Source organism: Schistocerca americana, chromosome 3 (genome assembly GCF_021461395.2).
Source record: "Schistocerca americana isolate TAMUIC-IGC-003095 chromosome 3, iqSchAmer2.1, whole genome shotgun sequence".
Lineage (NCBI taxonomy): Eukaryota > Metazoa > Arthropoda > Insecta > Orthoptera > Acrididae > Schistocerca > Schistocerca americana.
The window spans coordinates 901,048,666-901,064,850 of record NC_060121.1 but is presented as its reverse complement, the minus strand read 5'-3'; the positions used below and the strand labels follow the sequence as shown (position 1 = coordinate 901,064,850).

The window sequence follows — 16,185 nt, the reverse complement described above, 5'->3', positions numbered from 1 at the left end:
CGGGTAAAACGAGCACTTAAATTTTTTTGTGCGAGCCCTGATTTCTCTTATTTTATCGTGATGATCATTTCTCTCTATGTAGGTGGGTGGCAACAGAATGTTTTCGCAATTGGAGGAGAAAACAGGTGATTGAAATTTCATGAGAAGATCCCGTCGCAACGGAAAACGCCTTTGTTTTAATGATTGCCATTCAATTCACGTATCATATCTGTGACACTATCTCCCCTACTTCGCGATAATACAAAACGTGCTGCCCTTCTTTTTACTTCTTTCTCGATGTCATCCGTCAGTTCACTTGATGCCGATCTGACACCGCACAGCAATACCCCATAATAGGGCGGACTAGCGTGGTGTAAGCACTCTCTTTAGTAGACCTGTTGCACCAACTAAGTGTTCTGCCAATATTTCAATGCGATACTTAAACACGTTCTTGAGAGAAAGGTCTATTAAAAGATGGATAGACAGACGGACAACAAAGTGATTCTGTAAGTGTTCCGTTTTTACCGACTGACACAAGGATCCCTAAAAATGAGCTCACTACACGTTCTTCCAAACTCACTGCGTAGATGAATGGATGAGATTTCATATGCCATTTGTATCACCGATAATGTGGATGGATATAGGCAACTAATGGGCTATTTCTGCATAGATTCTACTGAAAATACAAGAATCTCCACGAAGAACAAATCCTGAGTTATATACCATAACATACGACCGGCAATCCGTCCTCTACTTCCAGGAAAGGTTTCTGTGAGCTCTAATGGATCCTCAACTGAAGATTCCAGTTCGAGGGAATAGTTTCCATGCAGACCCTCCTTGTCTTACAAAACGACACAAGGGGAACACAGAGACTTCTTTAGGGATCGAGAACATGCTAGAGTTGAGACAAAACGTTGAAACACTAAAGTCACTTTTAATTCATTTTTATTACAATGTTATTCATTTTTTATCATCAGTGTTGTCAGTAGTTTGATGTGGCCCACCGCGTCTTCCGCTCTTAAGCCAGCTTCTTCATTTCGGAGTAGCATATGTACCCTCCGACCTCAGTTATTTGCTGGATGTATTGAAATCCCTGTCTTCCCCTACAGTTTTTCTCTCTACAGCCCCAAGTCCTGTATTCCTTCTGCACTTCCACTGAGGTTAGCAATGTCATCGGCGAATCTTGTAACTCTCAACTTTATTTCTACACCTGAACCTTCTTTTTATTTCCCTCGCTACTTCCTCGATGTAGTAGACAGGGACTACATCTCTTTCTTCCACCCTTTCTAAACCTAGTATTTCGTTTCTGGCTTTCCATTATTATTGTTCCTTCATTGTTTTTATACATCTTGCATATTATGCGTTTTTCCCTATATCTTACACGCAGTTTTCGGAGATTTTCTAACATCCTACGGCATTTTATATTGTCGAATGTTTTTTCTAGGCCGACAAACCTTAGAATGTGACTTGGTTTTTATTAGATCTTACTTCCATTATTTAGTCTACGTCGGAATTGCCTCTCCCGTACATTTTCTAAAGCCGAACAGTGCATCTAATAGGTACTTCATCTTATTTTTCATTTTTCTTTATTATTGTCATAAATTAAGACGTGTGAGCTGTTAAGCTGATTGTGCGATAGTTCTCGTGGTTATCAAGCCTTACTATCTTCAGGTTTGCGTGGAATACATTAGTTTTGGAAAATCTGAGAGTAAGTGTCCTGTGTCATAGATTTTACAAATGAACTTGAATAACTGTCTGGTTTACACCTCGCCCTCATCCCCCGCACGATTTAAATATTCCGAAGAAATGTTATCTATGCCTTCCATTTTATTTGATCTCAAGTCTTCCAAAGTTCTGTTAAATTCCCCATAGCTTCCTTACCGTCTCTTATTTATTCTTCTATCAGACCATGAGGCAGTCTTCTCTCTCTCGTAAAGGCGGTCTGTATACTCTTCCTGCTTTTTCGCCTGCGTTTAATAGAGGAATTACCGATAAACCCTGAATGTTAGTGCCTTTCCCTTTAATTCCACCAAAGACTGTTTGGACTTTTCTATATTCTGAATCAGTTATTTCGACGACAGTTTCTTCCTCAACTATTTCACATTATTCTGCAGCCATTTAGCCTTAGCTTTCCTGCACTCATTATTTATTTAATTTCTAAGTGATTTATATTTCTTTACTCTCTGTCTTTTTCTGAATATTTGTGTACTTCCTTCTTTCGTCGGTAAATTGAAGTGTTTCTTCTGCTACCCTAGGTTTCTTCGCGCTTGACGTCCTTGTCAGTATATCCATCTGGTCAACTTCGGTGACTGCAATTCCTCTTCAATTGAGCTGCCTGTTGCGATATTCACTACCGCAACATCTAAATCCTTAGAGAACCTCAGTTCCACAAAACTGAATATGACATCAGACACTGCGAAAGACATAGGTTGTCTCACGAATGCACTGAATATGATGCATATTCCTAATGAATGGCGAATTTTTGCAGACGATTCGAAGACAAGTCTTAAAATAACATTTTACCACTACCATAACAGGTTTCTCTTTGTTTCTGTGGTGCTTTCTTCCAATACGTAAGAAGCCTATCCAACCCTGATAACTATTCGGATAAGACTAGACCTTGTGACGCATCTTTGGGAAGCTAATGGGAAATACAAAGATTATATGTTTAAAATGTAAACCAGGTGTATATTTCAAGCGTTACAGGTGTATAAGGATGGATTAAGCTGTTGAGGGAGGATGGTCAGTCAGTGGTTACACAAAGGGGCTGAGATGAATCAGAAGGAAGTTGATTTTAAAGGAAAAGAGGTGAGTCCGATTATGATAATGTATTTTAAATCCAATAGTTCACCTAGTTGTAATCTGAAGCATGGATGATTTGTAGTCATGTCCTAGGACTCGATTTAGAATATTTTAATGAAGGATAAAAGCGATCAGCACTGTATCTAATTTTTGATTCCTGCGAAGTGGGATTATACTCTTAGTTAAGAATTCGTTTATTTATTTGGTTATTTATCGTCTGACTTTTTGACACAATGAAAAGAAATACATAGAGTGCAGAGCATAGTACTTACAATATACATAAAGAAATATTTAGAGCATTTGTGTGGAGCCGCCAGCCAGCTGTCGTCTGGTCTACCATAGTATGACTTTGTGGGGCTTCCTTCTGTGATGTGTCTGATGGTTTGTGGTTCTTCACAATCACAAATTGGGGATGGTTGTTTGCTCGATTTGTGTAGAAAATGTGCACATCTGCCATTTTTGACTCTATTTCTGTTTAGCTCTTACCATGTTTTGGATAGCAAGTCAAATCCCTTTGTTTTTGGGTGATACAAAGCTTATTATTATTTGCTGTCCACTCGATTTTTGAGTCCAAGCATCAGTAATGTTGAACTCATCTTCCACAACGCCTCTTGCTGCTATTGTTTTGTGGTTTTCTAGAACGGAGTCGGTAATGGTTTTCATCATCGACATCTTGATCCATGAACGTTTTGTAGTCGTCCGTGAGAGCATTTGTGCAGGAAGTGGAGTAGGTATAATGCGGCTTAGTTCTGGAAGAAATGATGTAGTTGTTGATTTAATAACGCCAACAACCTTTCTCATGGCTTTATTTAGTTGGACATCTACCTTTTGTACTTGTGGGCTGTTTAGCCAAATTGGGGCACAGTATTCTTCTGAGTTGAGAAGACAAGACCCAGAGCAGAAGAATGCTGATGCTGATACTCACTTGGCTGTACTGCACAGCTTGTGACTGATGTTTCTTGTTTTCAGTTTTTCGCCTGTTTCTGCGAGATGCTCTTTGAAAGGTAGAATTCTATCAAGGGTTACCTCTAGGTACTTTAGTGTTTCATTATGAGTGACTGCAGTGTTTTCAAGGAGTATGTGGAGTTTCCTTCCGGCAAGTTCATTATTTAGGTGGATGCAGGATGCCTCCGTTTTGGTCTCGTTTGGTTGAAGTCTCCACTTGCGAAATATTTTCCCATTAATTCTAGGTCCTCTATTTGGATTTCTCCTGACTATTTAGCTGAGGTACACCTTGGTGCAAGTACCGTTTCATCTGTGTAACTGAAATTCCTTGGTTTATTTTATGACATGTCTGCAATATACTATAACGCTCAGTAGTATCCAAACGACTGAACTGCGTTTCGCCTGATGTGCATGCAACCCATGTTACCTAACTATCTTGCAGGTCCTCTATTCACTTATCAGTACAGTCGTTTGACTATACAAAATGATTACTACAAGAGGCGTAAGAGACAACTGCTTCATATGGCTATCAATCCAGATGCAAATTAATACCACAATAATCCAAATACTAGAAAACACTTTTCGGTGTGTTCATAATGTAATTTCAAGTTGAATTTTGCTGTCTTGAAATGTCACTTACTCTAATAAATTAGTGTTTACAAGCGTAATGGCTGTTTCATCGCTAATAACGTATTTACCAGTATTTGCATTATCGAGATATTAATTTGCTTCAGGACTGATTGCCATACAGAGCAGTTATTTCTTATGGCGTTTTGTAGTAACCATTTTCCATAGTCAAACGACTGTACTGGAAAGAGAGCATGGTACCTGCAAGACAGTTACGTTATGAGGGCAGCAAACAAGTCAGGCGATACGAAAATCAGATCGTCCGGATACTTTTGAACTGAAGAGAACTGGAGAGAGGACTGATTCCTTTGGTGATTATTTTTTAATTGTATTATAATTTATTTATATAATTTATATAACATATATATGTAATATTATAATATTATCCCACGACTACTTGGAGCAGTCGATCGTGCAGCATATTGTGGGTTAGGTGAGCACCTAGTTTGCAAGGAATTAAGTGAAGAAGCTAGTACAACACACCTAGTTCGCGTCTGTATCAGAAAGCTATCGCGCACTCTGGGTGCGGGTATACAAGGAAGACAGACAATATATAAAACAATTGAAGACGTCGAAATGACAACATCTGCTGCTGACAAGAAGAAGAATACTATAAAATCTGTCGCTGCACATTCATTACTAGATGGACCTGCTGTCTTCTGTGGATGTAGACTGAACTTCAGTATTGACCTGAATGATACATTTTCGCATGGTAATGGCTGGCTAACTGTGGCAATTGTACGAGGTGGTAGAGGTGTACCCAATGTATCAGGACTGGAAAGCTTCGTCGACCGTGACGTCATAGCCTATCGCACATACCATGTTTGTGAAAATGCAAATAAAGACTTTGGAAAATCATCTTATATGTCACCCTCACCCTTTTCCTTGTATACCCGCAATAGACGTAAGATATCTGTTAATGATGCTGCTGCTGCACAGGAAACTGCATTGAACGCTGCCAAGATGCCCTACAGAAGATATCGTCGTCGTGCAAGACAGACAATATATAAAACAATTGAAGATGTCGAAATGACAACATCTACTGCTGACAAGAAGAAGAATACTATAAAATCTGTCGCTGCACATTCATTACTAGATGGACCTGCTGTCTTCTGTGGATGTAGACTGAACTTCAGTATTGACCTGAATGATACATTTTCGCATGGTAATGGCTGGCTAACTGTGGCAATTGTACGAGGTGGTACAGGTGTACCCAATGTATCAGGACTGGAAAGCTTCGTCGACCGTGACGTCATAGCCTATCGCACATACCATGTTTGTGAAAATGCAAATAAAGACTTTGGAAAATCATCTTATATGTCACCCTCACCCTTTTCCTTGTATACCCGCAATAGATGTAAGATATCTGTTAATGAAACTGTATTTATTTGGATTAAAGGTAAAGGTACATGTGAATATCTAAAATTTGATGGAGATTGTACTGTGTATTTTCATAAATAAATTGATCTGTAGCGTAGCTGAAAACTGGACAAGGGTACATCTAGAATCTGTCGACACAGAGTATGCAACAGCATGTTACGTCAGCTCTCCGAGCGCGTGACCTTTGACCCCGCCGATAAGGCGGCTCAAGGTCATCTGGTAGCGCGCCAGCCGCAGACTTGACGCACCTATACTTGAGTATTGCTCATCAGTGTGGGATCCGTACCAGATCGGTCTGACGGAGGAGATAGAGAAGATCCAAAGAAGAGCGGCGCGTTTCGTCACAGGGTTATTTGGTAACCGTGATAGCGTTACGGAGATGTTTAATAAACTCAAGTGGCAGACTCTGCAAGAGAGGCGCTCTGCATCGCGGTGTAGCTTGCTCGCCAGGTTTCGAGAGGGTGCGTTTCTGGATGAGGTATCGAATATATTGCTTCCCCCTACTTATACCTCCCGAGGAGATCACGAATGTAAAATTAGAGATATTAGAGCGCGCACGGAGGCTTTCAGACAGTCGTTCTTCCCGCGAACCATACGCGACTGGAACAGGAAAGGGAGGTAATGACAGTGGCACGTAAAGTGCCCTCCGCCACACACCGCTGGGTGGCTTGCGGAGTATCAATGTAGATGTAGATGTAATGCTAAATCAACTAGCAGATACTGGTGGTTAGAAAATCGTTCAATCTCCTGACCATAACACACATTCTGTGTATTTCATTTAACAATAATTTGAGAAAAATGACCAGTGGCGTTGCTCGTAGTAGTCACTACTTGCTTGGCCTACTCATTTGACCTTCAAGTTGGTCAGCAGACACGTGTCGAACATGGTAACTTGTCATCTCATCTGCAGAACATCTGCGGCAGTCAGTGTCATTGAAATAATTTCGTACATTAGAGCATCTAGACTGGTCACAACTCACAAACATAGTAAACTTATTTGTGGCCAGTATTGTGACATACAGTCACACGTACAGATTTTTTTGTAGCATTACGACTAATGCTACTTTAGCACTGATCACACTGCACTATTATGTATGTTCAATGCATTATGCCGACTCAAATAACATCAGTTTCCGGTTCTACTAGTGCTTCCTTAATCGTGTTGTACCATTTTGTCTAGCACTGTCAGGCGTTTGAAACACGTACGTCTCGTACATCAAATGTAGTCCCGACTGTACGGTTAAGAGAGCATTCTACTACAGAATTCTCATTGCTGCATCAGTAATTCGTGACAAACAAAATTTCTGGAATGACAAGTGACTGTAAATGGGATGAAGCTTTATGACAGGACTATGAACTACTACCTTTCTATCCTATAATGAATGCATACGTACAGGAGAAGTGTGTGTTATTTTGTATCTGAAATTTACATTTACATTTAGCATAGTACCCATAGATAACCCGCAGCGAATGAATATTTGTTGCGGTTAAAAACGTAACATCCTTTCCTTGCAAGCTGTTGGTTGTAACAACTGAATAAAGTGTTCGTCGCTACTGACGTTGTTACTAGGAGAGCCTCACTTCGAATGAGACTTATTAACACTAGCAGTACTTCCCTGTCTGCCTTTGTGTCACGGCTTGGAAACTGCTTGATGTGAGAACGATTTAATCAGGCCGACAACAGAAGCAGCTACAGTCATTTTCTGCGCGTCTATGTGAGAACTGTTTCAAATACGTGGACAACCGCTGCGAACTCTGTCTGTCCCTAGCGATTGTATTGTACGTCAGCTGCAGCTGGAGCTGCACAAACGAACGTGGAACACAAAGAGAGAGAGAGAGACAAAAAACGAAGAGATTCTACTCCGCTCCCAGAACTGTGATTACTCGTGAAAAGTTTTATCGTGTTGTTTAGCAACCATTGCTTTGCCGTGTAAAATTACTGATGTGTTTCAATTCTCTCTGACATCCGGGGCCTGTCCATTTCGCGTAAAGCAAGTCCTGAAAGTCTAAATAAAGATTAATTACATACATGATTACCTTATCCTTTATCATAACAAAGGAAGGGAAAGAAAGGAGCAAGAAGGTTTCCTGGCAAGCGCTGTAGATTTCTCTTGTAAAATCTGGGTATCTTACAATCCTTACCATACGACCCATCCATCTCTCCTCCACTCTTCTACCTACCAAAAACTGACGAATAAATCAAGGGCTCCAAGCACAATATAAATGGGCGATAACAGGACTGATGGATGAATGGAATTATTTGTTTATTGACGAGTGTTGTGTAGTAACTATCTTACAAAAATACGCATTAAATTCGAGGACGACGTTGTCATATGCCGCAATATCTGGATCGATAGCTTTGAGGAGAGTGCAGACCACACTAAACTCCTCCTTGGGTGATAAAGAAAAACAGAATAAAATCAATGTTTCTCGAAGGACATTATTACTGTGATAATTCAAACGGTCGTAAAGGAGTGTTGAGACACACAAAGCGAAACAACGATATTTAATTTTTAGGATTGTCTTCTTATCCCTTACTGTAACCGGAAGGGCTGTTAAACTGCAGAGGTACTCCCCAGACCGAACAAGGTTGTTCCCAAACAAGACACACAGTGCATACCATCAACGTTTGTACTATCGTGCAGATGTTTTTAGTGTAATACAAATATAAATGGGGATATGAAATCAAACGACATTCCAGTACTCTATACTGAGCCACCGAGATCAGGGGTCTCATACACCAAAATTACTCAGTATACAGTTGAACCATGTTCGAAAATTTGTCGATGGAGTTCTGGTTACATATGCTACACAGTACACGTGTACGCTATTCAGTTCATTCCGTTGTTATGTGAACAGGACATTTACAATCTCCACCCTCGTTTTTCTAAGTTGCGTCCTGCGCACCTCAGGGAAGGAAAATAAGTGTGGAGCGGATCTGAGTAGTTGAAACGTGATGTTGCGCCTGGGAACGCAATTTAAGTGATATTATACTTGTTAAGAAACAATAATAATAAATTAAATATAAATTTACTATTATTATACTCCACTAATCTCGAACAAATATCCGAATATGCGGTGTGTAAAACTTTTTACCTTATTATAACCATTACAACAACTCTTTAAATAAATTATTACTATAGTGTACTAGGTTCTTTCGCGTATGCTTGTGCTAACGATGGATCAGTACTCTCACTACGCGTTCTGTGGACTGATAATAAAACAGACAACGAAAGACTGATCATTCATGAATGTCGTCTACCGAAGGGAGAACATACGAAAATAGGTAGCTAAGCGCGCACTATATTATCTGTGGAAGGCATGGTCTAAGGCCGAGGTTAAACGAAGAATGATTACAGAGACATTTTATTAAAAAGAACTTCAGGAACAGTAATTCTGATCCACTATGGAAGGCGAAAAACCAATGGTATTTGTTAAACTTTCCTTTATTAATGTTGTGCCTAGACTGTTGTGAATGTGAACAAAATATTCACTGGTTGCCAGTACAGGCTGGAAAACAGCTTAACAACATTAAACTGCAAGCTGTCTTGTAAATTACGATCATATGTAGAGGGCATATGGTAGATAATGATTTGAATGAAAGAATATGTCTGGAGACTAACCGTCTCAGTGCAACAGGATCAAATATGTAAAATAGTTCCACTCTTTGACATCTCTGAGTTAAGCAGAGCTCGTAATTTATTGGGACTCTGGTAATTATTTCTATTGTAACCAAGTGACTGATATGAAGACGATGCTCACCAGGGACCAAATATACACGGTACACATAGAGTACACAGTCACTCAAAAGTGATTAATTATTTCTATTCTGGTATGCCGCAGTGTGTGCTGAAAGGGTTGTTAAGGAGAATCGTCTTTAACCTGCATTCGAAAACACTTCCGGTATCTGTCATATATTTCACTGTAAGGGGAGATTAGCAAAAGAGCTTCATAGCTGCATATGCCACCCTTTCGTGCCCAAGTTAGATTCATTAAAGGATAAGGAGAATCATTTTCTTCGAGTGTCGAACTTGTGAATATCTGAGTTACTCTCAAACTCACATGGGTTGTTGACATCAAATTTCGTGAGTGATTGAATATACTGTGAGACTGTGGGTAAAATTCGCAGCTGCCTGAAGAGATACCTGCAAGATGTACCCGAGTGAACACCACAGATATTTTTAATCATTTCCTTTTGAACATCGTGAGGATCTACCCCAAAACGTTATTCCATAAAATATCAGTGAATTAAAATATGCAAGATATGTTAATTTAGTGATGTCTGTATCCCCGAAGTTGACAATCATTCTTATGGCAAAAGTAGCTGAACCAAAATGATTTAGCAGATTTATTATATACACTCCTGGAAATTGAAATAAGAACACCGTGAATTCATTGTCCCAGGAAGGGGAAACTTTATTGACACATTCCTGGGGTCAGATACATCACATGATCACACTGACAGAACCACAGGCATATAGACACAGGCAACAGAGCATGCACAATGTCGGCACTAGTACAGTGTATATCCACCTTTCGCAGCAATGCAGGCTGCTATTCTCCCTTGGAGACGATCGTAGAGATGCTGGATGTAGTCCTGTGGAACGGCTTGCCATGCCATTTCCACCTGGCGCCTCAGTTGGACCAGCGTTCGTGCTGGACGTGCATACCGCGTGAGACGACGCTTCATCCAGTCCCAAACATGCTCAATGGGGGATAGATCCGGAGATCTTGCTGGCCAGGGTAGTTGACTTACACCTTCTAGAGCACGTTGGGTGGCACGGGATACATGCGGACGTGCATTGTCCTGTTGGAACAGCAAGTTCCCTTGCCGGTCTAGGAATGGTAGAACGATGGGTTCGATGATGGTTTGGATGTACCGTGCACTATTCAGTGTCCCCTCGACGATCACCAGTGGTGTACGGCCAGTGTAGGAGATCGCTCCCCACACCATGATGCCGGGTGTTGGCCCTGTGTGCCTCGGTCGTATGCAGTCCTGATTGTGGCGCTCACCTGCACGGCGCCAAACACGCATACGACCATCATTGGCGCCAAGGCAGAAGCGACTCTCATCGCTGAAGACGACACGTCTCCATTCGTCCCTCCATTCACGCCTGTCGCCACACCACTGGAGGCGGGCTGCACGATGTTGGCTCGTGAGCGGAAGACGGCCTAACGGTGTGCGGGACCGTAGCCCAGCTTCATGGAGACGGTTGCGAATGGTCCTCGCCGATACCCCAGGAGCAAGAGTGTCCCTAATTTGCTGGGAAGTGGCGGTGCGGTCCCCTACGGCACTGCGTAGGATCCTACGGTCTTGGCGTGCATCCGTGCGTCGCTGCGGTCCGGTCCCAGGTCGACGGGCACGTGCACCTTCCGCCGACCACTGGCGACAACATCGATGTACTGTGGAGACCTCACGCCCCACGTGTTCAGCAATTCGGCGGTACGTCCACCCGGCCTCCCGCATGCCCACTATACGCCCTCGCTCAAAGTCCGTCAACTGCACATACGTTTCACGTCCACGCTGTCGCGGCATGCTACCAGTGTTAAAGACTGCGATGGAGCTCCGTATGCCACGGCAAACTGGCTGACACTGACGGCGGCGGTGCACAAATGCTGCGCAGCTAGCGCCATTCGACGGCCAACACCGCGGTTCCTGGTGTGTCCGCTGTGCCGTGCGTGTGATCATTGCTTGTACAGCCCTCTCGCAGTATCCGGAGCAAGTATGGTGGGTCTGACACACCGGTGTCAATGTGTTCTTTTTTCCATTTCCAGGAGTGTAGTTTTTCCACTTTAAGTTTTCTTCACTAAGCACATCTAAGAACTTAGAACTTTCTAAGCTTTTTATTATTTACTGTTGCTGTACTAGGTTAACAGCTGGTGAGTTATTTTCGACAGTTGAGTACTGGACGAGCTATCATTTTGAAATTTAAATGTAGTCAGATGTTCAAATGTATGTGAATTCCTAAGGGACCAGACTGCTGAGATCATCGGTCCCTGGACTAACACGCTACTTAAAAACTTCAACTAACTTATAATAAGAACAACACACACACCAGTGCCCGAGGAAGGACTCGAACCTCCGGCGGGAGGGGCCACGCAATCCGTGACAGGGCGCAAGAGACCACGCGGCCACTCCGCGTGGCTGAAGTGCAGTCCAGTTTTGCAAAAATAATGAGTTATTTTTTCAAAGAACAGATAATTATCGTAAAGCAAGAACAGTAATGGGCCAGTGATCAAAACTTGTGCAGCTAACATTGCAATTTCTGCCCAAATAGATGCCGTGATATCCGTCTTTGTGTTACTCGAACAGCCTAGGTAACTTTCTGCATTCTGTTTCCTAAATATAAATCACGCATACACTGGCCTACGTTTTCCATAAATATTCAACTCATATAATAGTATATTATGAATGACACAACAATCAAATCCTTTCGATGAGTAACACAAGTTCCAAGCCGGTAATATTTTATCCTTTGGATGTTTTATGTGCTCTGCAAATGTACAAATAGCTGATTCAGTACAGTGGCCCTTTTGAAATACAAACTGTGATTGGTTAAGTAACCTATCACTGCGTAGGTGGGTTACAACCCTTGTGTTGTAGAAAATTTTGTAAGACGTGACACTGCGCGGTAGGTATTGATATCTGTGGAGTCTTATACAGAGGTCTAACAATGGAATATTTCAATCTGTCAGCGAAAACACCCTGATTCAATGATGCATTATGTAAGTGATTCAGAACATTACATTTTACACGTTACACACTCCGTGTCCCCTCTCCCAATGATGATCCAGATCACCTTCCGATCTAACTTTTGTGCAAACGTAATACTGCGACGGATGTCCATCGACCCGGAAACTTGAATTCGTGCGTCTGTTTGGGGGCCGCCGCACTTTGGGGATTGATCAGCAGTCTGTTTGTCAGCTCTGTGGCAGACACGCGGCACACGGCTGAGGCGGGGTGCTTTCTGTCGGTCCTGTGACTTGGTGCATGTGAGAACTTCCCATTCATCGCGGAAACAGCATTGCGCGTCTCGGGCATAATGGGGTATAATCTTTGATCTGCAGGTTTTACACTGTGAATTGCGCATGACTCGTCTGGGTTATCGGTTTGATAAGATGCTACAGAACATTATGGCCACCGACCTGTTATCAATATAGACCCGTCCAGGCGATAGCAATGGCGCCTAGCGAGGAATGACTGCTAGTGAGACACATGCACGGTGCATGTACACTCATGCTCATAGATTAAGGATAACTGCAGAATGTGGTGCCACACAACGTGGCACTACACAAAACTGGCGCTAATAGCATAGGCGCACAGGAAACACACACGACACGTATCTGTAAGTCTACAGTATTGGTGATAAGTTGAGAAAGCCGTCCCGAAACAAATATGCTATGAAACGCCTGCGCATGTACTCCGACATCAATAGGGGATTTGATCACCATACTCACACCTAGCGAGGTGGCGCAGTGGTTAGCACACTGGACTCGCATTCGGGAGGACGACGGTTCAATCCCGTCTCCAGCCATCCTGATTTAGGCTTTCCGTGATTTCCCTAAATCGTTTCAGGGAAATGCCGGGATAGTTCCTTTGAAAGGGCACGGCCGATTTCCTTCCCAATCCTTCCCTAACCCGAGCTTGCGCTCCGTCTCTAATGACCTCATTGTCGACGGGACGTTAAACACTAACCACCACCACCACCATGATCACGTACACAGGCCGCACAACGTGTTGGCATACTCTGGATCAGGCGGTCGAGCAGCTGCTGGGGTGTAGCCTTCAATTCTTGCACCAGTGCCTGTCGGAGCTCCTGAAGTGTCGTAGGGGTTTGAAGACGTGCAGCGTCCCAGACGTGCTCGATGAAGTTTAGGTCTGGAAAACAGGCAGGCCACTCCATTCGCCTATCTTCAGTTTCAAGGTACTCCCCACGATGGCAGCTCGCTGGGGCCGTGCGTTATATCAGGAGGAAGGCCAACAAAGTGGTGCAAAATGACCTCCCGATACACCTGACCTGTTACAGTTCCTCTGTCAATGACATGCAGGGGTGTACGTGCACCAATCATAATCCTATCCCACACCATCAAACCACGACTTTCATACAGGTCCCTTTCAAGGACATTAAGGGGTTGGTATCCCCCCCCCCCCATGAACCATGGACCTTGCCGTTGGTGGGGAGGCTTGCGTGCATCAGCGATACAGATGGCCGTACCGTAGGTGAAACCACAACGGAGGGGTATCTGTTGAGAGGACAGACAAACGTGTGGTTCTTGAAGAGGGGCATCAGCCTTTTCAGTAGTTGCAAGGGCAACAGTCTGGATGATTGACTGATCTGGTCTTGTAACAATAATCAAAACGGCCTTGCTGTGCTGGTACTGCGAACGGCTGAAAGCAAGGGGAAACTACAGCCGTAATTTTTCCCGAGGGCATGCAGCTTGACTGTATGATTAAATGATGATGGCGTCCTCTTGGGTAAAATATTCCGGAGGTAAAATAGTCCCCCATTCGGATCTCCGGGCGGGGACTACTCAGGAGGACGTCGTTATCAGGAGAAAGAAAACTGGCGTTCTACGGATCGGAGCGAGGAATGTCAGATCCCTTAATCGGGCAGGTAGGTTAGAAAATTTAAAAAGGGAAATGGATAGGTTGAAGTTGGATATAGTGGGAATTAGTGAAGTTCGGTGGCAAGAGGAACGAGACTTCTGGTCAGGTGACTACAGGGTTATAAACACAAAATCAAATAGGGGTAATGCAGGAGTAGGTTTAATAATGAATTGGAAAAAAGGAATGCTGGTAAGCTACTACAACAGCATAGTGAACGCATTACTGTGGCCAACATAGATACGACGCCCACACCTACTGCAGTAGTACAAGTTTATATGCCAACTAACTCTGCAGATGACGAAGAAATTGAAGAAATGTATGATGAAATAAAAGGAATTATTCAGATTGTGAAGGAAGACGAAAATTTAATAGTCATGGGTGACTGGAATTCGAGTGTAGGAAAAGGGAGAGAAGGAAACATAGTAGGTGAATATGGATTGGGGCTAAGAAATGAAAGAGGAAGCCGCCTGGTAGAATTTTGCACAGAGCACAACATAATCATAACTAACACTTGGTTCAAGAATCATGAAAGAAGGTTGTATACATGGAAGAACCCTGGAGATACTAAAAGGTATCAGATAGATTATATAATGGTAAGACAGAGATTTAGCAACCAGGTTTTAAATTGTAAGACATTTCCAGGGGCAGATGTGGACTCTGACCACAATGTATTGGTTATGACCTGTAGATTAAAACTGAAGAAACTGCAAAAAGGTGGGAATTTAAGGAGATGAGACCTGGATAAACTGAAAGAACCAGAGGTTGTACAGAGTTTCAGGGAGAGCACAAGGGAGCAATTGACAGGAATAGGGGAAAGAAATACAGTAGAAGAAGAATGGGTAGCTTTGAGGGATGAAGTAGCGAAGGCAGCAGAGGATCAAGTAGGTAAAAAGACGAGGGCTAGTAGAAATCCTTGGGTAACAAAAGAAATATTGAATTTAATTGATGAAAGGAGAAAATATAAAAATGCAGTAAATGAAGCAGGCAAAAAGGAATACAAACGTCTCAAAAATGAGATCGACAGGAAGTGCAAAATGGCTAAGCAGGGATGGTTAGAGGACAAATGTAAGGATGTAGAGGCCTATCTCACTAGGGGTAAGATAGATACTGCCTACAGGAAAATTAAAGAGACCTTTGGAGATAAGAGAACGACTTGTATGAATATCAAGAGCTCAGATGCAAACCCAGTTCTAAGCAAAGAAGGGAAAGCAGAAAGGTGGAAGGAGTATATAGAGGGTCTAAAGAAGGGCGATGTAATTGAGGACAATATTATGGAAATGGAAGAGGATGTAGATGAAGATGAAATGGGAGATATGATACTGTGTGAAGAGTTTGACAGAGCACTGAAAGACCTGAGTCGAAACACGGCCCCCGGAGTAGACAACATTCCATTGGAACTACTGACGGCCTTGGGAGAGCCAGTCCTGACAAAACTCTACCATCTGGTGAGCAAGATGTATGAGACAGGCGAAATACCCTCAGACTTCAAGAAGAATATAATAATTCCAATCCCAAAGAAAGCAGGTGTTGACAGATGTGAAAATTACCGAACTATCAGTTTAATAAGTCACAGCTGCAAAATACTAACACGAATTCTTTACAGACGAATGGAAAAACTAGTAGAAGCCAACCTCGGGGAAGATCAGTTTGGATTCCGTAGAAACACTGGAACACGTGAGGCAATACTGACCTTACGACTTATCTTAGAAGAAAGATTAAGGAAAGGCAAACCTACGTTTCTAGCATTTGTAGACTTAGAGGAAGCTTTTGACAATGTTGACTGGAATACTCTCTTTCAAATTCTAAAGGTGACAGGGGTAAAATACAGGGAGCGAAAATCTATT

At 42.6% G+C, this 16,185-nt stretch overlaps 1 protein-coding gene across 1 annotated transcript in view; it reads right to left on the bottom strand.

Annotated features, from left to right (window-relative positions):
• The window catches only part of LOC124606485 (Kv channel-interacting protein 1-like), a 210,847-nt gene extending 198,102 nt beyond the window's left edge, over positions 1–12,745 (bottom strand). The window contains exon 1 of the mRNA XM_047138468.1: positions 12,547–12,745. Coding sequence (XP_046994424.1) covers positions 12,547–12,745 — 199 coding nt within the window. The remainder of the gene's footprint in view (positions 1–12,546) is intronic.
• Positions 12,746–16,185: the final 3,440 nt, after the last annotated feature.